A 23,758-nucleotide genomic window follows, 5' to 3' on the forward strand; every position below is an offset into this window, starting at 1 on the left:
AAGCCAGACAGAGAAAGACAAACACCACATGATTTCTCTCATATGTGGAAGATAGATAAACACGTGGACAAAGAGAACACATTAGTGGTTGCCAGAGGGGAAAAGAGTTGGGGGGGGGGGGGGCAAGGTGTAAAGGGCACATATATATGGTGACAGGTGAAAATTAGACTATTGGTGGTGAGCATGATGCAGTCTATACAGAAACTAATAAATAATAATGTACACCTGAAAGTTCACAATGTTATAAACCATTATGACCTCAAAAAAAAATCTAAAAATAAATAAATAAAATGAAACCTTTGTGCTTAAATTGGATCCTAGTTGACTTCAAGTGATTTACATCAGGGAATGTTAAAGATGGAAAGGACCTAGAATGAATGTTCTTATTTTACAAATAAGGATAATGAGACCCCAAAAAATGATGTTAGTTTTTCAGAGTCATCTCCATTAGCAGTAGAGACAGAATTAGATTCTAGACCTTGTTACACTCAGGCCTTCAATTAACGGTTCTATTTTCTACCACCTAGTACTTAAATTTTTAGCATTTAGTACTAAATCAATTCTTAGAATGCTTTCATATGATATTGGTACTCTTAAGAGAACAAGGGCTAGATACTTAATAACTCGACTGAAAATGGATAGAAAGTATTAATAAATCAAGATTGATACTCATCTATTTATCTTTAAAGAAGTGGTTAATCAGCATCCAAATCTAATTAAAACTGCAGTAGTTAATGAAGGCAGAATTAACTGATATTGCAATATCCCTTTAAGATCTGCTGCTCTTTGAGAAAAGGGAAGCTACTGGTATATGCCTGAAAAAGCTTAACCTGCTTAACCGAACATCTCCTCTAGTGGCAATATGATAAGATATTTCAAATTTAGAAAGTACAAGTTTTTTTTTAATCATCACTTTTGGCATTCACAAATAAGATTTACGTATTTAGATAAAATATGATAAATAGCTTTTATCTGAAGGTATACTATGTATAACAAAGTGTTTTTCACAATGTGAATATTACTGTAGTTTAAAAGAATACTAGAATGAACACAGGGTGACCTTGAACCTGTCACTAGCTCTGAGAACCTGTGTCCTTTCTTGCCCTACCTACTTCATAGAGTTGTAAAATTAACACATAGGTGTGAAAGTATATTGTTCTTCCAAAACGTTGGTATTATTGTCATTAACTTTGTTCTTAAATATCAACTGATCTTATATATAGGAAGTAATGTCACATATAAGACATATAAGGTCATACTATGTAATATAAGGTCATATTAGATAATATCAGATCAGATTATAATGTTTTAGTTTTGCTCTCCTATCTTTGAAGAAATTAGTATACTATGATTTCATTTAACAATACTGAGAATATCATGAATTGTTTGTATGCTACTATAATATCGATGATTATAATCCTTGTTATCTATTCCTCTTATCATTATTCAGAGTAATCTCTTAGTCTTAGAAAGCAAACTCAGTTTTTATTTCTTAAAAGTGAAAAAGTAGGGGGATAAGAAATATGAAATAAATATGGGAAAATATTAGCATTTGTCAAATCTGAGAGATAGATACATGGGTGTTTGTTATTCTATTATCTTATGTTGGAAATATCTCATCATTTAAAATATAGTGTGAGGGGCCAGCCCAGTGGCACAGTGGTTAAGTTTGGACATTCCACCTCTCAGCGGCCCGGGGTTCACCAGTTCGGATCCCAGGTGCAGACATGGCACCACTTGGCAAAAGCCACGCTGTGGTAGGCGTCCCACATATAAAGTAGAGGAAGATGGGCATGGATGTTAGCTCAGGGCCAGTCTTCCTCAGCAAAAAGAGGAGGATTGGCAGCAGTTAGCTCAGGGCTAATCTTCCTCACAAGAAAAAAGAAAAAAAAAAAATATATATATATATATATAAAAATATGAATCACAAAAAAGAGAAAATTTATGACTTGTAAGCAAGCCCTAAAGTTATATTTGATCAAAATCTTTAGTTTCCATCTGAATATAGGATTCAGAATCATATTTGTTTCATTCCCCAGAACTATACTAATATGTCTATACATGCACTTTTCTAGTCATCCCAAACAGATCCCCACCTACTGCCTTAGCATCCTGTAGTTGATGCTTTTACAAAAGAGTCTATTCTCATGAGAATTTTTCTTGTATTACATGTCATATGTCTGAAAAAATTAGACAATCACTCTGATTAGGCAGTGGAATGGAACAAATACTTAGCGAGGAGCCGGAAGTTCTAGGCCTAGCTCTACCACTTACTTCTCTCCCTAGCCTTTAATATGCCACCTTACCTCTCTAAATGTTGCTTTCCTTTTCTGTCAAATGGGCATAATAATACTTGTTCAGTCAACCTCACAGATTTATTGTGAGGTAAGGAGTTATAGCATGCGACACAAATGAAGTTATAGATCCTCTGACTATTGTCATACGTTGGTACCTGTCCCTCTACTAAGCCGTGATCTCACCTGAGATCCCAGAAAGAAGTGTGCAACAGAAAGTGGAGTCAAAGAGAAGGGTCAGGGGAGACAGAGAAGGGCAGGACCCAAAGAATGTGTTCAGCTGTGATACCAAACACAGTGACCCCAAAGACCTTTCCAACTTTGAGAGTCAGTGATTTTGTGAATCCACCAGCCACAGAGTAGAAAGGAGCATTGAGTATGTTCTTTGAAACATAAATTACAGTAAGAATTTGGTATAAAATCCCTTTTAGTTTATTTCTGAAAATGAGAAAATTTCATATGGAGAGTTGATGATTCTGCGGTTTTACAAAATAGGAAAAGAATCTTTCCCAGATAATATGAAAACAATGGGTTAAAAAAAAATCACTGAGACTTATGTTTCTGTCATCAGCTAGCCTATCCCAGGACCTTTATCCACCTACAAAGATTAATACCATGATGATGTGCATGTCACTGGTACTGTGTTTCCAAGAACTTTACCATAATCCTCGAGTCAATATGTTATCAATTACATATTTTAAGATTGGTGAAATTAGCTAATGTCTCCTTATACTAACACAAAATTGTATTTTGTTGATAATATTCATTGTCACCTGAACCACATTTCATATTGTCCCGTGTTTGTGATGTTCTTCCCATTTACTCCATAGATCAACCATTTGGCTCAGCTTAATGATAATATGATCCAGCAAGGCAAGGGGCGTGGAGCTCTGGGCATGCAGTGATCAGGAACCCATCACATGTATATCTTATAGTATTTCAACACAGTAGAATAATTTGCTATCTTTTCCCCCCAAAAAAATGAAAAAGATTGATGAAAAATTTCTTCAAAATACTTAGTTCAAAAATACTTTAAATACCTATCCATTACTGAATATAATTCTTCTAAGATATTTGCCCAACCAATTTAACTTTGAAATCCATGTCACGGATTTTTTTTTAAATTTTTTTGTTTTACACATGGATCCTGCCTTCAGTGAATACCTGGGTCCCTTTTTGGCTGCATAAGCAATTAACTGGATGACTTTAAAGGGTCTCTATATAGGTTGAACCTCATGTGATCCATTTTTTCAAACTTTTGTTTTTCTCTCTTCTTGGGAGCTCGCTCCCCAGAGCCGAGCATTCCCCAGTATTCTCATGAACAGGCCAGTACTTGAGGAGAAGGAGAATTTTATCCAGAACCAGTAAGAAAATCTAATAGTAAATGAAACTATTCAGACTGGAACCAGGCCTAACTTGCTATTGAGCTATTTGGGCTTTTCACATACAGTTCTGTGAATGTATTTGAGGCCAAATCTATGATTTTCTTCTGTGTTAGTCGTGAATATTCTCCTGAATAAAAACTACCGAGCATGCTAAGGTTGACCTTTGCCAGGTTGTCAGGTATGTTTCTGACCATAGCAGTAATATTACCATAGCAATAATAACAACAACTAACCTTTCTTGAAAACTTAGGTTGTACAAGGTACTATTCCATAAAGGGTTTTATATGTATTATGTCACTTAATCCTCATAACAACCCTGTATTATCCCTACTTTATAGATGGAAAGCTGAGGCAAAGAGAAGTGAAGCAATTTATCCAAGGTTCTATATCTAGCAAGTAGCAGGATTTAAACTCAGGCTGACTCCAGAGTTCACACTCTTAACCTCTGTGCTATGCCACCTCTCAACTAGTTTATCTCTTGTAGAGCCTGGGAAGGTAGTCTCTCAGGTTAATCTCAAGTTCCTCTTCTTACCTTTGTCACCCCTGGATAAAGAGTGAAATGATCTTGTCGTTACAAATCTCCTTCTCCCCCTTCTCCCGTGAGAGATTTGGGAGAATGTATGCTATCTCATGGAGACATTATTCGATTTCAAGTTAACAAAACCTGCTGAGGCTAGCTTGCGGGAAGACATAGGGTTATCTCTTGGGACCCAAGAGCAAGAATAGGCTTCTAAAGGGACCAAAAGGAAAAACTAGAAAATCAGAAGTTAGGATTGTTCCCTTTTTAGATGTACATGTTAGATGTCCATGGGAGAGAAAGGGAGACACCCGTCTTCCCCATAGGGTGAGAGGTTCTCAGGAAACAAGGGTGTAGGCTGGACAAATATTCCTCAAAAAGCACTTTTTCTGTGCTCCATGATTTGAAGGGAAATGCAAGTTCAGTGCACATTGTCCAGTAGCTTTGTATGGATTTAAAATAGTAACCATATAGTCCCTGTCAGCTACTCCCTACCTTCCTGCCCCTCCATAAGCCCTGATGCCTGGCATTTAGTTTTTTTCTCACTTGATCAATCTCAAGTTAGGCCTTTGTACCCCTTCTACTATCCAGAGGATAAGACGCCTGATTTCACTCCATCTCTTCTTACCCAGGCCTTTGACCCATGCAATCAAAGAGCCTGGTGCACTCGTCTTTTCAGTTGACTGTCAAGAATCTGCCTAGTTTCAGTCCCTGATGTTCATCCTGTCCCTTTACCCTCTCAGAATATTTCTTACAGTCTCTGCCTTCCTTGTTCTTCTTTTCTCTACCCTTTTTTTCCCCCAATGAACACTTATTGGCTCTTCATATTTTTAGGGAACCCTCCCACCATTTTCCTATTAGACGAAGTCCAAATTCTTGAGCTTGAGGGCCCTCCAAAACTGTGTCCTATCCCAGTTGTTCCAATTCAAGTCCTTCATTCTAGACAGTGTGTTTTCCCCAGTGGTATAGAAACACCAGGCTTCATCACAAGCTGATCCGCTTGCTTACAAGGCCCTTTCCCATTTCTTTACACCTGTGAAAATCCAACCCACTTCTCAAGGCCTAACTAATTTAAGTCATATTCCCTCTAAAGAGTCCTATGTGATCTCTCCAACACCTAGGGTGACCAACCATCCAGGTTTGCCTGGGATTTCCTAGGACATGTGACTTTCGGTACTAAATCTGGGATATTCCTAATCAAACTGAGATGGTTATACAGCCTACTAATACTTCACTGTCTCCCCTCCGTATACTGACTCGTTAGAGCAAAAAACCCTCTGAAAGACCTGTAGCCACAACTTCCGCACTTACAAGGTTCTTTTGCCACAACAAGAGTTATGCTCTTGCTGGGCAGAGACCCTTTTGATTCCCACTTCAAACAGAGTACAGAGCTGTACTCATGTTAATACCTACTCAGTGAATAAGGTGGTTTAGTTTTAAGTTGGCACTGTATCTAAAATCTTTTCCTTGTGTGTTAATTTATTTGTCTTTATTTTTTTTCCAGCCCAGATGACTTACTCAATGCCTTGAATGAGGGTATCAGTCGTGCTGATGTCATCATCACATCAGGGGGTGTCTCCATGGGGGAAAAGGTATGAAAAAATGGAGCTCATGAAAATTTATCCACTGTAATGTCCTTGCATACGGTTGATTAACTATGGTCTATTAGATATCCGGTATCCATAACCAGACTCTCACAAAGCTGAAAATCCATAGGGCTTCAGAAATTTCTGGGCATTCTAAAAGGGATGCATTTTGGGTGGGTTAGAGATCTTTCCTCAGGAGCAGCATGGAGAAACCCACAACTTGCAGAATAGTTTTGATGTTCCCCTGGAGATTTCTGGGTTTTTGCTCACTCACCTTTACTACATTAAAACTTAAGGTAAAGCTCCAAGATCCTTCTACTTAAATTTAAATTTAAAGATGACCTCCCCCACCACATATGCCAAACCTGGTAAAAAACTTTTAGCTCCCTACAGGGAAGAAAGAGAGGATTCGGCATTCCTTTGCCTCTCTTGAAAAATAATCATAATAATGATGAAAATAAAAAACAAACATATAAATATAAGTATACATATAGGATTTTATAAGACTAAGTATATTTGCATATGGTATATGCTTAGTCCTATAAAAATCTCAATTTGATTATCTCAGTATCGTTAAGTTTATATATCTTAATGAAATGTGTTGGTTTGTGATGATTATTGGGTCCATTGAATAATGTTATAAAAGCAAAATATTCTTTACTGCAATAACCAACCTTATGTTTTGGCTCAAAAATATTTCAGATCACAAAATGTTTTGCCAGCCTGCAATCCCTTTCCATATTTTCTTTCATCTCATGTTAATGATTGAACTGAGATATTATAAAAATATTGTTGTAATAGCAGTTTTTGCTAAAATTCATATTTTCCAAGAGTTTGATTTATTTTTGGCTAGATCTCATGCAGTATATGCTTGTTCTTGGTCCCTGACCTCTCTAGCAATAAAACTGCCTAAATTTATAACCTGATTCTTTGGACAGTGGATTCTAATTGGCTCTGAGAACAAATGTCAGTATTCATTAGTTTGAGCAGAGAATGTTGCCTTCCATTCACAACTTTAGTTTTTAGTGTTTAAGAATAGCACTCCAGCTGACAAAAACCATGGAAGAAAAAGAGGGAATCTTAGTCCAAAACTGCCATCTCAGAATACATCCAGGAGTGCAGGTGTTGAAGCGTGGGTAGGTATTCTTATAGCAGACAGATTGCTGGGTTCGTCTTCCCTCAAAGTCTCCTAGAAGTCTAGCCCCAGGTGGAGCAAATTGCTGCGGATCTCTCCTGAGATCCTGGAAGCCACGGGCTGAGGTCTGCATTGTAGTAGAGCTCGAAGAAATAATTTGCAACATGTCTGTTTTCTTTACTATCAAACTGCCTGTGTTACTCTGAGTATCACAAAAGCAAACCCTGAAGTTAGGAGTACTTAAATGTTAAATTTGTTATTTCCAGGGAGTGTTTCATGTATAATTTATCTTGGTTGCTAATGAACTTAATTGTGGGATAATACCTATTCAGCAGGCTTAAAGTTGTCTTTTGCAATACTTCTGAAGAGGCAGCAAGCTTATAGCATACCTAGGCTTGGCAGTTGTGGCTCAACTGTGGTAAGGACAGAACACTTCTCAACCTTAACCTTCTTTATTAGTGCTAACAAAGATGTCATTTATCTTAGGGATTTGCTCACAAGTAAACAGAGCCAATACAGTAAAGCATATTGGTTTTATTTATTTTACTCTCTGTGTGGTAAGATACTTACACTAAACCTTTAATTTACTAGGAAGGAGATTTAAGAGCTGGGCATTCCAGAGGAGCTAATAATTGTTCTTCCTACCTCTTCGAGTGGAAATGAAATGAAAGAGGAACCAGGAAGAAAGAGATAAAGCACAAATGCAGCAAGCTCCTGCCAACTCGCAAGTTCTAGTCCCCAAATGAATTCCGATGTTCTTCAGTAGCAGAAAGACAGAAAAGTATAAGAGATAGAATATCCACTTCAGCCTCAGGGCTGAGCCTGAAAATCAGTCACTGAAAAGACAGGGAAGTTAAGGAAAGATCCAGAAGCATTATGTAGCAGGCATGAATCTTAAGTGCAGAAACTCAGATATGCAAGAAATTTATTTAGTTGATTTAACTTAAATCCTACTATTGAGTACCTATGCTACAGAACTGGCAGGAGATTTTATTTAAGCCGTTATGGGACTCAGCTCCCCCAAGAATTATGCTAAGGAACTTGGAGGGACTTCAGAGGCAACAGAACATCAGGGAGACATCTGGTCACCACTCTACACTGGATACAGCTAGAGTGTCCTTGTAGGGCTATTAGATCTCAGGGCTTTCTTTCTCTGAGCCGTGCTAGCAGCATTGGTATCGTGGGGAGGCCCGGAGCCTTGGGGCAGGGGAAGGGGGCCCCTGCAGCTTATGGGACCCACAGACCTCTGTCTTCTTCTCAGCCAAAGAGAAATGACTCTTCCACAGTTGGTTCCCTCAAAATCTCTCCCTACCTCCACGTCCCCCTGCCCTACATAGCCTTTTCCAAGACTTTTCATTTTTATAAAATCCTGAAAGTTTCAGGTAAACGATCTGCTTTTTGCCCCGAAAACTAAAGACTTATATGCATTACTATAAACTTTTCACAACCTACAGAATTGTAAAATAGCTCAAAGACAATGAAAGGTGCAGATAACCAAGAAGGATGCAATGGGCTGGACATCCAGTAATTTTTTGCCTATTTCAAAGTCTCTTAATTTTTCCTGACAGTGTCTCCCCAACCCTATATGATCAAAATAATCACAAAGACTACTGGTCACAAAAAAAGACTTGTCTTGTAGGCTTGCCCTGATTATTTAGCAGCAAGAGCATTAATTAACCATATAGGCCTCTTTGAGTTTGTTTTGAAAATCTAGAGCCATACAGCAATAGAATATTAAAACTAATCAACAATATTCCAAACAAATAAATGCAGTGTAATTTCCCTTATCATTTCATTCAGTCCTATGTCATTCTTGTTCTGCTGCATCTTGGGTTAGCAGTATGCTTTCATGAAGCCATCTGCTTCCATACTAAAGAGTCCTAGGATTCCTGACTCAGTCTGCTGGTACTGTATAAAAGTTATGTGAGTTATATCACCTCATAAGCCAGTACCCAAGAGACGAGTCTTTAAAATGTCAATAGTTCAAAGTACCTGTGACAGTCCTTTTCCCTAGTGCTCTAAATCTGTCTTTGTTGCAGACACAAGCTGTTTACTGTAGCTTACAGCAGAGGCTTTGGGCAAGCATCAGAGTAAAACAGAAACTTCCCAGAAATGACAGATACTTAATGGCTATGCTTAATTTACTACTGCAACCAATAATATCAGAATAGAAGATAAGTAAAATTCCCTACTGGATATACTGTGTAACTATTTCATAAAAGTTTTGGTCAGTGTTTCCCCCAGGGGTGAAAACATATTATGGACAGCAAGGGCATTGTCAAATCTCCAGACACTTCCCATAAAGCATACAATTTCTGAAATATTTATGTTAAAAACATTTTACCTATATGAATCTAATGCAGGGCACACTGAGCATCTCTTCTCAGATATGACAGCAACTTCTCTTCCATGAAACTCTTACAATGGTAACATATCAAGCACACCTAATTATTTGTAACATCTCTTTTTATAAGATGAAAGAACAAATCTTTTTTATTTCCTAGGGGTCCTCTAGGAAATTTCAAAGATGGTTTTAGGTGTAAAAGATATTCTGAAATTTTTATTTTATCTTTTTCTAAATTTAGGTCTGATCTTTAGAAGGCAAAATCAAAAGAGTTGTCAAAAAAAAGCATTGAGTATTTGATTAAGATAGGATCACGGGTACCTGAGAAAGAGTACTTGGTTACTTAATTTTTCAAAGCAACAATAAAATATTTGAAAATAAGCATAGAAGGTAACATGATTATAAGTAATCCTGGCTCATTCATAAATGAGGAACCTTTATTTTTTACTTTTTTTTTCCTTAAATAATCAACGACAAAATAAAGTAAACATAAAGCACAAAAAGGCAGATTACACAAAAAGAATAACCTTTCATATCCTAGGGAAAGCATTAATCAGTAAGCCAAAGAAAAAAGCTCATCAAACCTGAATGAACTTACTAAAATTTTAATATATTTCTCAGTTTCATTCCACATACAGGTATTATAAACCAAGACAAATAAAAGTACCTTTAAAAGTTTTGCCTTTTATTATCTTCTTTTATATTTTGGAAGAAGCTGACACTTTACTTTAGAACAGAGTGGTCCCTAGACCCACAAAGGTCCTGAGACCTTGAAGTGGGTCTGCAAGGCCAAAACTATTTTCATAATAAAACTAAGACACTATTTGATATTTTTATACTCCTTCTCTCATGAATATACAGTGAGATTTTCCAGTGGCTCTATGATGTGTGATATCAGACTGAATGCAGAAGCAAATAAGAGAATCCAGCTGACTTCTATCAAGCCAAATGTCAGAGATGAAATTATAAAACAATGTGTAAAAAATAAGTTACTTATGTTAACATGAAATAACTTCATCACTGCTGTTTCCAAAAGAACCAACAAATAAACATTATTTAAATTTTTTAGTTTTAATTTATAATACAGTAAATATTGATAGACATAACTCTCATAAACAAAAGCTCTAGAGATCCTTAATAAATTTTAAGTTAAGAGCATGTACAGGGTCCTGAGACCAAGTATTTTGAGAACTGGACTTTTTAAAAATTCTGTTTTTCCTTGAAAAATGAAAGAACACACACATAGTTATATTTCTCTGTCATTATTTCTCCTAACATAGTTGCAACCCATATTCATTATAATGCTTAAGAAAATAACTAACACTATCCTATATAATATTTAAGATTATGAAAAAAATGTAAAATTGGGTTCAACAAAATTGAATCATTATTCTGACAAACCTTTAATTTCACTAGTAAGTATGTTTGTAATACGTCAACTTGAAAATAATTTTCAGGATCTTTAAGTAATTTAAAATCTTGAACTGATATTAAGTTAGTTAATTAATGAATAATCATCAGATACCTAGATGATTTCTAAGTAAGACAGAATTACTGGATCATTGATTACTAAGCATGATCTTAAGTTAATATACTTTTGTTTTTAAGTTATACACTTTGCTTCTTATTTTTATATATTATAGAGAGGCAATATCTTTGGGTCATGTTAATAAATCTGTTTTTTCTTCTTTGCTACATTAAGAAGATACAAAAGGGATGTATGTGGCTGTAGAAAGTTGTATTCTGTGTGTTTGTGAACTTTGCTAGTCTGCTAAAATTCTTACATGTGATTTCTCAGTTATCTACACTCCCCCTAGTTTTTGCTGTGAAATAAAAATTAGTTATTTTCTTAAATGTAAGAAAAGCAGTAAGGTTATGGAAGCATGGAAATGCAGAAAGGACTAAAGAGCAAAAAAAAAGGGTTAATATGTGGATATATGTAAATTACTGTTGATTGTACAAAATACTAATGTCTTGTGAGGTTTAAAATATATGTAAGTATTATATATTAGATATAGAGTATTATATTGTCTGTATAGTATATAGAAAATATATCTGTATGATAGTTTGGATATATATGTACATATATACACATATTTAAAATGTATACAGAATATATGGTACATGATAGCAGAAAAAGCAGAGAGGAATAAATGGAGTTAACATGTTGTAAGGTTCTTGCATTGTCTGGGAAGTAATAAAAATACCAAATTATGGTAGACTGTAATAAGTCAAGAATGCATGTTGTAATCTCTAAAATAACCAGTAAAATAATAAAAGAATGTATAACTAACAAGGTAATAGAAGAGAAAGAAATTAAAATAACCCAAAAAATTGGTAAATCCAAGAGAGGGCATGGGAAAAAAAAGAAATAAAAACAGAAGTGACAAATAGAAAACAAATAGTAGGGTGATAGTTTTAAACCCAAATATAGAGTGATTATATTAAATGTAAGTGGACTAAATCCTCCAATTAAAAATTGTCATTCTGGATTTTAAAACACAACAAATTATATGATACTTAAATGTAAGAACACAGCTAATTGGAAGTAAAAGATTAGAAAAAAGTTACAATGAAAGATAGCTGGTGTGGCTATATTGATATTGGAGAAAATTAAGGTAAAAAAGATTAGTAGATATTAGGGGGGACATTTCATATATTTAAATGGATCAGCTCATCAGGAAAATATTATAACAAAACAATTCTAAATTTATTACATCTAATAATATCACCTCAAAATAAACATAAATAAATAATCAATCTGTCATTCCGGCCTTAGGAATTCAGGGGAGGCTGAGAAGGTGACTGAGATAAGAGTGGAGTGGAGAGAGGAAGGTAGAAAATTGCCTGATGAAAGTAAAAGGAGGCTAGAAAATACAAAAATCATAGATATGATATTAAAGAGATGAGACTTTTTCCTGGAAACCAGGAAGTTATTGAAGTATTATATCATGACTTGATGAGATTTGTTTTTAGGAGATCTCTCTTACTACTGTGGGGGGAATGCATTGGAGGAAGGCAGGACTACTGGCAGAGAGGCCTGTTTCACTAATCGAGGTGAGATGATGTTGGCTGAGGCTGCGGAGATAAAGAAGGGAACAGATTTTTAAAATAAAGTATCCCGTAGCTTATGAAATATTTAAAATATTAGTAGGTTAATAGACTCACTTTTGGATTAGTTAACAAAGAAACTCAATAACAGACCTAGAAGTTGAGAAATTTTAAAGACTGCAGTTTTTTTTTCTTTTTGTCTACAAAACCAACTTTAGGGCAGTGTTGCCTTTCATTTCAAAAGATCAGGTTTTTGTCAAATCGCTCTGGCTTGGTTGTAACCTTAGGTTAGTTGTGTTCTTGTTAGCAGAATATAAAGTTGGAACAATTAAACTCTCTTAATTTTCTGTTCTGGAGCTCCCTCTCTATTTTTTATTTTAGTTGACTTGTTTAAATTTGGTAATCTGTGGGCAACTGTTCAAGTGTCTCCTCAAGAAATGGACATTATTTTAAGTCCATTAAGCAGAATGACAGAGCATACATGCATGTGGCTTCCCTGCCCAGGCACAGCGCCTTAAGCCATGTTTGTCCACATCCTTTCTCAGACGTAAAATTCTGTCTGAAAGGAGAGAATAATCCTTCAAGTAATGTTTTATATGTTCGTGTAGTTATTTGGTTTACTGTCTAACTACTTCTACTACTACTTTTTGTGCGGATAGGGACATTGTCTCTTTTGTTCAAGGTTAGTACTCAACATATACCAGGTGCTCAATAAATATTTATTGAATGGCTAAGTGAATGACTGAGGAATGAAGGGATGAAGGAATATTTGTCTTAAGCAAATCACCATCACTAAAATAAGGTGTTTCTTTTCCTTTCAATATTATAAATGCATTTTATTTTCATTTAAACTTTTGAAAGTCCAATAATAGAATGTTTGAAAGTAAAGTGATTATTTTTCATATTTGCAGGACTATCTCAAGCAGGTGCTGGACATTGATCTTCATGCTCAGATCCATTTTGGCAGGGTTTTTATGAAACCAGGGTATGAAAATAATCTTATCTCATATATGGGTTGGTTGACTGGCTTTAACAAAGTTTTAAATGCTGTCTTTTTACATTTTCTATTATGGATCATTTATTCTAGTAAAAGAAGTATTATAGTATTAGGATTCTTTGTACAATTGTAGCTCCTATCTGAAATGCAAATTCATCTTCCTTATGAATCACTGAGTTTGGTATAAACAAAGCAAAGTAACTTTCCAAACCTTTTCTCCCTTTAATTCCCATGTCTACTTCCTTCTTTCTCTTTTTTCTCTTTCTGTCCATACTGCTGCTTTCTCTCTTTTTCAGAACATTTTAATATGAAAATTCTCAAACATACACAACAGTAGGGAGTACAATGAAACCTCCATGTACCCATCACCCAGCATCAAGAGCTATCAACATTTTTCCATAATTGTTTTATCAGTCCCCTCCTTCACCTATCAGTCCCCTCCCTCACCTTTTTGGGAGGACAGAGGGCTGGACTGTTTTAAAGCAAATTCTAGGCATGTCACTTTAGTGTACATCTCAAATAATAATAATAACAGCAGCAGCATTCTCTTACATAATCACAATGGTATTTCTCACCCAACAAAATAAATAAGAATACCTTTATATCATCTAATACCCTGGTCATATTCAACATCCTTGCAAATGTTACAAAAAAGAATGCCTTATTATATGTGTTTTGTTTGAATTAGGATTCAAGGCACGTCCCTCACTGTACTTAGTTGTTAAATCTCTATTAAACAAGAACATTTACTCCCCCCTCCTTTTTTTGTCATGCCATTGATGTGTTTAAGAAACTGAATCATTTGAGTCAAATAAATTTGGCTGATTGCTTCCTTGGGATGGTGTTTAACTTGTTCCCCTCTCCCTCCAGTATATTCTGTAGACTAGAAGCTAGATCTAAAGGCTTAATTAGATTCAGATTCATTTTTTTTCCTTGGCAAGAATAGTTTACAAGTAGTGTTTCGATTAGCTCTGAGTTAACATCTGTGCCAGTCTTCCTGTGTTTTGTATGTGGGTCACCATGATAGCATGACTGACGAGTGGTGTAGGTCCATGCCGGGATCCGAGCTTACAAACCTGGGCCGCCAGAGCAGAGTGCACCAAACTTAACCACCACACCACAGAGCCAACACCACATACTGCTTCTTATAGCCTCCAAGGAAGAAAGAAAAATAACCACATACCAACATCTTGCATATCTGCTAAAAACTAGTAACTCCCTAATGGAAGAGATAGTAGAGGTTCTGTAATCAGTTATAAATCCTCAAAGAATGTCAAACATTGGTTTTGATGAAATATGTGTGGCCATGTCTTTCAGCAGTAGTCTGCCTGTTCAGACCCCTGCTACTCTATAAACCTTTGATTCCCTATTCAAAGGCCGTGTGTAGGTGAGCATTCCAGTCTACCTCCATACTGTCAGGGACAACAGTAATGATGCTTTAGTTCAGAATTACACTCTGATGGGTGCTCATGTGAACCCTAAGAGAGTAGAGGTGAGACTTAGCAGTTGTTACAAGTGAGATATAGGAACTATCAGCAAATTTCAGAAGACTTTTTCAAATGTCAAGGTGGGCTTCCTAATCTCCCTGGTAAGTACTGGGTACCTCATGTCAGTTTAGGACAGAGATCAGGGTTTACCTCCATGATTTTGCCATTTAAGTATGAAGTTAAGATTATCCCCAAAGCTATCTTCACAACTTGATAGAATTTCGAATTCTTGGCATTTTATTTCTGTAGTTGCTCCAATATGGCTGCTACTGACAAGACCCTTTTATTATTGAAGCTGTTGGATTTAGATCATTCTTATTAAAAATATTTTGTATTAAGCAAATATTATTATGCTATGAGCACACAGGAGCTTTTTTTTCCTTTCCCTATGGGCAGTACTAATTTGATTAGAATACAGAGGACATCCCAAAAGCATGTCAGTGTGCTTCTCACTAACCTCAAAAATTGAAATGATTATTCCTTTTGTAGTGAGAAAGAAGCTAACATTACTTGCCCTCACCTCTAGAGGAGAATTATTTGTAATATCTATTATTTAAATTAGTCTCAGCACCTATGATATATAATTTTGGTATTCTTTTTATTTTCACTCTGTTATTTACCGCTTACTTCAACTTTAGGCATTCATCAGTTCCTAATGTTTATTCTCCTCCTTTAAAGTCATAACACCCTGTGACCTCAGTGATTGTACAAATGCTATTACATTCTGATCTCAAGAGGAGAGTTAAACAATAGATGCTGAGTTCCAACGAAATGGCTTTCCAGAACTTAAACAAAAACTTCACATCTGGCAATAGGGCACTATTGATAGCAATGCGTGATAACAAAATGTTTTGTTGTAATGGAATCTTTTTTAAATGGGTACCTTTAGAGAAATCACAGTACCTGTCTGCAAGATGCAAAAGATGATTTAAATTGGCTTTAACTACTGTAGAAGGAAGGTGTTAAGCATCCCCTCCTCACTCTTACTGTGTCTGTTAGTTTGCTATGATAAAGTAGGTTAGAAGTTTAAATCGGCTTATTTTACTTGGCCAGAATTTTATACTTGTCTGAAGATAAGAAGAATTTAAAGGTAATTGCTACTTAATAGTAGAACAAGAGGAAATGTAGCAAGCTCAAGAACAATTTAGCTTTGCTCTTCCCACATACAGTCTATTCTGAATGCAATTAACCTCTTTCATTTTAGACACAGAAATACCCAAAAACCATTTGCAGTGTTATCAACCAGATCTACCAATCACAATTTTTATGGATCTTCTCCAGAACATAGCTGTTGTCAAGAATGTATCTTGGAAATTATTTTCATTACACAGTAACGATCACTGCCAAATAACCTGTTCATAAATCAATATGACAATCTCATGTTTCTAAAACACAGCAAAGAATGAGGAAGTAAGCAAAAAAGGCCACAGAGTAGCCAAACATAGATGTTACAAAGTCCACAAACTAACACTTCACAGCATGCTCTATGAGAGCCTTATCCAATTATGAGCCATAAAGTTAGAAAAACCTTGGTTCGAATCTTTGTTTCCCCACTTAGTAGCAGAGTGATTTTGGCTAAATGGCTTAATCTCTCTGAGTCTCAGTTTCCTCAACTATAAAATGGGATGATAGTTGTTACCCCATGGGATTGTTGTGAGAATTAAGTGAAATAATGGATGTAATGTATCACTGTTTCTTTAAAAATAGCAGCTTCTATTATTATTGTCATTCTAACAATATACTATTACTAGTACTCTCTGGTTCCCGAACCTAAAACCAGCTTTAAGGGTAGAGATGATGGCAGTCTAGCATTAAGGGGAGCCACAGAAAAGACCTGGGGGAAAAAAAAGACAGAATCAAGGATTATAGAAACACAGCAGTGTGTGGTGTGGGGTTATGGTTTATAGGTGAAAACAATACGCAATACCCTAGTGACTCAACATCACTGTATTATAGCGAAGTAGAATAAGTTAATAATGATGGTTGGGAATCATCAAAAAATGTTAGTCATATTATTGCGAAAGCTAACGAGTGAGTGATCCGTTTTTGAAAGACCAACCTGTAAAACTAGTAAAAATAAAAACACTTTCAGTGCTTAAAAGGATACTTTTTCAACTATATGGAAATTTCAGCATTCCCTAAGGATTCTACATCATTCAAATTTTATTAATATAATGAAATTTTTAGCTGAAGTTCTATGTAAAGAGTAGTCAATAGAAAGAAATCATTATTCTTAACTGCCTGCTTCCTCCATCCCTCTCACACTCATCCCTTTCCACACCCCCATGAAAGGTTTCACGTCAGAATCTTAAGGAAGTATAATTTGAGAATATTTTTAATTACTATTGCTTTAATTTTGTTCTAGTCATGGTATTTTACTTATTTTGACATTTCAAAAAACTCCCTTCTGAGACAGCCATGGTGGCCTAGTGGTTAAGTTCAGCGTGCTCCACTTTGGCAGCCCAGGTTCGGTTCCCAGGCATGGACCCACACCACACGTCTGTCAGTGACCATGCTGTGGCAGCAGCTCACATATAAAAAGAAGATTGGCAACAGATGTTAGCTCTGGGCAAATCTTCCTCAGCAAAAAACAAAAAAAAAATCTCCCTTCATAGAAGGCAGATTCTTATTTTTATTGTTGGTTATAGTTTAAAGGGTTGCGAGATACTCATCTTGAACAATAGGCAGTTATCTGATAGACATGTATTACCAGGTAGTCTTCTGATAATAAGAATGATTGTTATAAAGCCCCAGCAAAAATAGTATGATATAATATTAACTAGAGGGGTAGAGAAACTCCAGGATTTGGAATACACTTCTAATGGCACTCACAGGAAGGAAAAAAAGTAGGCTACAGAAAACCAGGAAGTTTGAAAACAGAAGATACTAAAAACAAATTAATTTAAAGGCTCTTGAAACACTTCAGAGTATAAAGGTTTAAAGCAGAGCCAACAGAAAAGTATTTCTATGTGATGAGTTCTCTGTGAAGAGCCATGTAACAAGCAAACAGGAGTACTTAACTTACTCTTCATATTCCTTAGCAGACGCTAACAAATAACCTCATGTCTCTCTAGCCTGCCAACAACATTTGCAACTCTGGATATAGATGGTGTAAGAAAAATAATCTTTGCACTGCCAGGTAAGAACAATTGAAATAGTTTCGTTTGCTTTTTCTGGAAAAATGACCAAAATCTTTTTGAATCCCAGATGACTAGTCTCCTATCAGAGCACTTGATTGGCATCTGAAAGACCTGGGCTCACATCCCAGCTTTACTGCTGTATGACCTTGGGCAAATTACTTAACCTCTCTGAAGCTGTGTCTTGATCTATAAATTGGGGCTAATAGCTACTTCATAGGATTGGAGTGAAAGTCAAACTAGATAGTATCTTTCAAAGCGCATTCAAAATGCCAAGATGATAATCAAGTGTTAGCTCTTGCTAACTCTTTCTGGGGCACTTTTCCTTAAAGAAAATTGGTCAAAGTTAGCAGTCTAATCACCTCCCACGACTACAAGTGTTGTGCTCAAGGGGCCAAAGGGCCTTGAATCGCCTGGGCAAATACTAGAACAAAACCCATAAAGCTGCCTGTGATCCTTGCCAAATGTGGACTGCGGGGTGAGGGCCGACGTGGAAGGAGGGCCTCCTAGTCCTGGTGCTTCTCAGCCAAACCTCAGTATCATCAGTCTGACCACATCACCATCCCCAGCCTCACTCCCACGTGAGCAGAAACTCACATGTTCGTGTTATAGAAAAAGCAAAGGGATTCAGTTGACAAAGACTTTCAAATTCAGTTTTTTATGTTGATTTCTGGCTGTGCAGTTAAAGCCATGCTTCAAAAGCCATTACTAATCTTGACAAATTCTAAAGCAGTTTAGAAGTTTGTGTATCTACTTGTTGTTTTTTTCAATTTTTGAAATTATCCTCTGCTCTGTAACAGTGTCCTATTCTCTGTTTTTTGGCATGATTCCTTCAGAAAATAACTGACTTATTCCTTTCAGATGCACAAATCTGGTGGCTTTGAGATATTCATCTGCTTTCTATATTAGATAAATCTCAAAATAGTGATACAAAGAAAGGAAAGCAGGCAGAAAAATTTAGAATTTTAAAAACATTTCTAAAACTCCTATCTATAAGCATAAAAGTGATTAGAGTTCTATCATATAGGAAATTTTGAGAGAGAGGACATGTAAGTAAAGTAGACCCCAAAATGTATTTCTAGTATAGAACTCCTTAGGGCCTTTAGATCCTCTGAAAGCCTTTATATAAGGAAGTGTGATCCTCTTCCTACTGCGTTTGGCCTAGAAGAAACTGTTTACTTTGTCTACAGAACATATGACTTGACCTGCAGACGAAGAATGTTACAGTGGGAGCCTATTTTGCCATTACTTATGAAGTATTGTTGATCACCCAGAGAAGTTAGAATTAAATAACCTATTTTCAAATTGCTACTCTAATTTGAGGTTTTCTCTGCTCAGCCTGAATGAACCAAAAGAGGGCAGCAATAGCTCACGGGTTCAGTTTGTAAAACTAGCAAAGTGGCTCCTTTCACAAGGATTTTACAATTCAGTATTGTTTCTGCTTTCTTGAATGCCATGCTTTTAAAGCCATTACTAATCTTGAAAAGTTTTAAAGCACTTTAAAAGTTTTCTGTATTCACTTGCTATTTTTTTAACTTTTTAAATTACTATAATAACACGTGTTCACTATAAAAACATTAGAAAATACAGAGACACCTTAAGAAACTCCCCACCGAAATAACCACTAGGTGAAATTTTTTTATTTGAGTCCTTCCAGTCCTTTTTCTTATATAGAGCAATTTACTTTTTATAGAGTAATTCTATAAAGCAGTGGCATTACAGGAACTCTGTAATCATTCTTAAACAATAGCTTTTTTCCCTTTTTTTTTTTTTTTTGGCTTTTCCAGAAAAATTTACATGTGTTTGTATTTTGAGGCAAGGGAAAAGCAACTGATTCTCATTAAGAGTCTACTGTACTGTTGGACAACTCATTTTTCTATTGAAATCATTAGTATCACTCATCACTTTTTACCATTGAAAAAAATCTATTCTTAACTACTTTTGTGGGTAGACAAAAATTAAAGAAATGGTTTTAGCTAATAATAGGCTAAACTGACCATTGCCTTTTACTTTGGTGATGGAATTAGCAGCACACTGCCAGGCCAAGGGAACCTAAAAATCTAATAGCCCATCCCTCCCCCCACCCCCCCACGGTATATACATACATACTCACGTACCACTATAAAAAAGTATTAATAAAATTAGAATTTTAGAGCAAGAAGTGATATTGAGAATCATATCATCCAAACCTTTCATTTTGTGGATGAGTAGTTAAGCTCAGAAAGGTTTGGAACTCACCAGCGTCACACAGCTTGGTTAGTTAACAATACTGCACAGAAACTCAATCTGTTATGCTCAGCCCAGCCTTTTTATTCATAGCCCACCTTTCCTCCTTTTGAAGTGCATGACATACCCAGATTTCTTCTTGGAGAAGTACAATTGAATTCCTCAAATTCTTCTTATAACTTCAAAAGAACTTGGTATGTCTATGAGTCTGCTCAGGCTACCATAATGTAATAGAATATTACAGACGGGATGGCTTGAGCAACAGAAATTAATTTTCTCACAGTTCTGGTGACTGGAAGTATAACATCAAGGTGCCAGCAAGGTTGGTTTCTCTTGAGCCTCTCTTCCTGTCTTGCAGAAGGCCACCTTCTCACTATGTCCTCCTGTGGCCTGTCTTCTGTGTATGTGCACTCCTGCTGTTTCTGCCTCTTTTTGTGAAGACACCGTTCCTATTGGATTAGGACCTCACACTTATGACCTCATTTAACTTTAATTACCTCTTTAAAGGCCCTATCTCCAAATATAGTCACGCTGGCGGTTAAGACTTCAACATAGGAATTTGGAGGGAGCGCAAGTCAGTCATAACAGTATTCATCTTCAAGCCCTCCTATTCTTAAATCATTTAGTTTTATTTTTAAAATTTAAAGAAGTTTCTGGGTAGAGGGGATTATGAATAAATTTCTTTATGTTTATCCTATTTTCTAATTTTTTTTGTACTGAGCATGTGTTACTGTGGTAATTTTAAAACATTTAAAAAATAATAAGTAGAGTCTGCTTTAAAACTTAACAGGATTAGTAATAGCTTTTGACCCATAGCTCCCAGGAAAGCAGCAATAAATAGTGTTAAATAGTTTCTGGGCATCAAAGGTCTCTGCATCTCGCTGGTAGAGCCATGTCTACACCCTCTGGCGTTTGGTTGGCTTCAGCTCTATCCCGGCATCCTTTTAGATTCGAGGTGGCTCAGAAGAGGAAGACTATTGCTTAGTCACTTCACTCTCTCACACCTCAAGGTATAGACAGTCATAATTATTCAGCAAATCTTTATGTGTGTACTTTAAATAACTGCCTGGTTGACTTTCAGGGAATCCTGTGTCAGCTGTGGTCACCTGCAATCTCTTTGTTGTGCCTGCACTGAGAAAGATGCAGGGCATCTTGGATCCTCGGCCAACCATCATCAAAGCCAGGGTAATGTTTTCTAATGACCAAGAACCAAAATTGAAGTCTAATAACAATTAAGAGTATGATTTCCTAACCCCTGGAACAAACATCTAGAATTTTATATTAGTTTTGAGGGAAAATGTGCTTATATTCTCCCCTTCGTGATAGAAAATGGAGGGAAAAGGGTCCCTTTTATTCCCCTCCCTCATTATTCCATGACTTCTAAAGTGGATAATTTTCTCCAGCGACAAGTCCATGTGGGAGTAGATATGTAATGATAAAACGATTAGCAGAGGGGCCGGCCCCATGGCTGAGTGGTTAAGTTCGCATGCTCCGCTTCAGCGGCCCAGGATTTCACCGGTTCAGATCCTGTGTGCGAACATGGCACCGCTCATCAAGCCATGCTGAGGTGACATCCCACATGCCACAACTAGAAGGACTCACAACTAAGGATACACAACTATGTACCAGGGGGCTTTGAGGAAAAAAAGGAAAAATTAAAAAATCTTAAAAAAATGGTCAGCAGAATGTGGCTGGCACCACCCTAGCACTAAACCTGTAGTGAAAGAGGGACAAGAATTTGCTGTCTCCTATGTAAACCTGCAGAGTATAGCAATTTACCTGCTCACTTTTTCTCTGACCTCACTGATAAATTTTAAATGGTTCAGGAAAAGAAAATGGACTAGAAAGAGTCTAGTGAATCAAAAGGAGAAGATGACCATATTGTTTGAAAAAGGACGAGTAAGGCTGAGGAATCAGACCGATGGTAAAAGTCACTTGGAAATTAGAGTCCCCTTCTCCAGCAACACTAACTTGAATCTGATTTACTACTACTCAACTAATTATGTGACACACTTTCTGTATAACTAATGAACAATTTTCTTGGTGATATAAACTAGAGTACCAAACCATTACTTTTATTTTTTTAAGCTTTATTAAAACATAATTTATATACAAAAAGTTGCACATATTTAATGTATACATTTTGATGAGTTTGGACATACGTGTACAGCCATGATATCATCACCACAGTCAAGGTACTAAACATATCCATCACCTCCCAGAATTTTCTCATGTTCTTTTGTGGTTTTGTTTGTTTGTTTCATGGTAAGAACATTTAACATGAGAATTATCTTCCTAAAGTATTTTTAAGTGCACTAAACAATATCATTAACTATAAAGTACTATGTTGTACAGCAGATCTCTGGAACTTACCTTGCATAACAGAAACTTTATACCCATTGAGTAACGATTCCCCATTTCCTCCTCCCCTCATCTCCTGGCAACCACCACTCTATTCTCAGCTTCCATGACTTTGACTATTTTAGATACCTCATATAAGTGGAATCATACAGTATTTATCCTTCTTTGACTGGCTTATTTCACTTAGTATAATGTACTCTAGCTTATCCATGTTGCCACGAATGGTGGGATTTCTTTCTTTTTTAAAGTTGAATAATATTCCATCATGTGTGTATACGACATTTTCCTTGTTCATTCATCTGTCGATGGACATTTGGGTTGTTTCCATATCTTGCCTATTGTGAACAATGCTACAGTGAACATGGGGGTGCAGATGTCTCTTTGAGATCCTGATTTCAGTTCTTTAGGATATATGCCCAGAAGTAGAATTACTGGATCATATGGTAGTTTTATTTTTAATTCTTTGAGGAACCTCCATACTGTTTTCCATAGTGGCTAAACCATTCTACATTCCCACCCACAGTGTATAAGTGTTCCAATTTCTCCATATCCTGACCAACACTTGTTATATTTTCATTTTTTGATAATAGCCATCCTAACAGGCGTGAGGTGATATCTCATTGTGGTTGTGATCTGCATTTCATATACTCTTTCATATACCTGGTGGCCATGTGTATCTCTTCTTTGGAGAAATGTCTGTTCAAGTCAGCTGTGCCTGTCTGAGCCTGGGACACTCCTTGGGATCACAGCGGCCCTTTGAGGTCTCCCACCAACTGGCAGCTACTTCGCAAAAGAGATTGAGACTATACAGAAGAACCAATCAGAAATTTGGAGATGAAAAACACAATGGATGAGATAAAGAAAAATCTGGACTCCCTGACAGTGGTAGTCTTCTTTTAAATTAAATGGAAAAAGAAGAAAAAAGCCATAAATGAACAAAAAATATTCTGATCAAGTCAGAAGATCAAAGTCTTAAAGCCTACACATTCATACCAGTAATACTGAATTTGCTATTTTCATACTTAACTGAATTTAGGAAATAAGTAAAATCCACATTGTTAACATGAGAAATAAAGAAGACTTCTCTTTGACTTTGCAGAGGTCTTATGAATCTTTTCATTTATTTCTCATGCTAACATCCACCATCTCTTCTTTAAAACTAATGTCATAGCAGCCATCCATTCTGACAACAATGATGAGGCAGAGTGCTCTGCAATCACACTGATGCCTGGTACGTT

At 36.3% G+C, this 23,758-nt stretch overlaps 1 protein-coding gene across 50 annotated transcripts in view; it reads left to right on the plus strand.

The window, feature by feature from the left end:
* Positions 1-23,758, plus strand: part of GPHN (gephyrin) — a 562,862-nt gene that overhangs the window by 522,361 nt on the left and 16,743 nt on the right. For 46 of the 50 annotated variants that reach the window (XM_023627936.2, XM_023627927.2, XM_070249606.1 and 43 more), the window contains 4 exons: positions 5,701-5,788; positions 13,224-13,297; positions 17,871-17,935; positions 21,241-21,344. In XM_023627936.2, coding sequence (XP_023483704.1) covers positions 5,701-5,788; positions 13,224-13,297; positions 17,871-17,935; positions 21,241-21,344 — 331 coding nt within the window. Of the gene's footprint in view, positions 1-5,700; positions 5,789-7,508; positions 11,430-13,223; positions 13,298-17,870; positions 17,936-21,240; positions 21,345-23,758 lie in introns of those variants that run through there. The other 4 variants (XM_070249637.1, XM_070249638.1, XM_023627937.2 and 1 more) reach the window with 2 other exon arrangements.

This window comes from Equus caballus, chromosome 24, assembly GCF_041296265.1.
Source record: "Equus caballus isolate H_3958 breed thoroughbred chromosome 24, TB-T2T, whole genome shotgun sequence".
Lineage (NCBI taxonomy): Eukaryota > Metazoa > Chordata > Mammalia > Perissodactyla > Equidae > Equus > Equus caballus.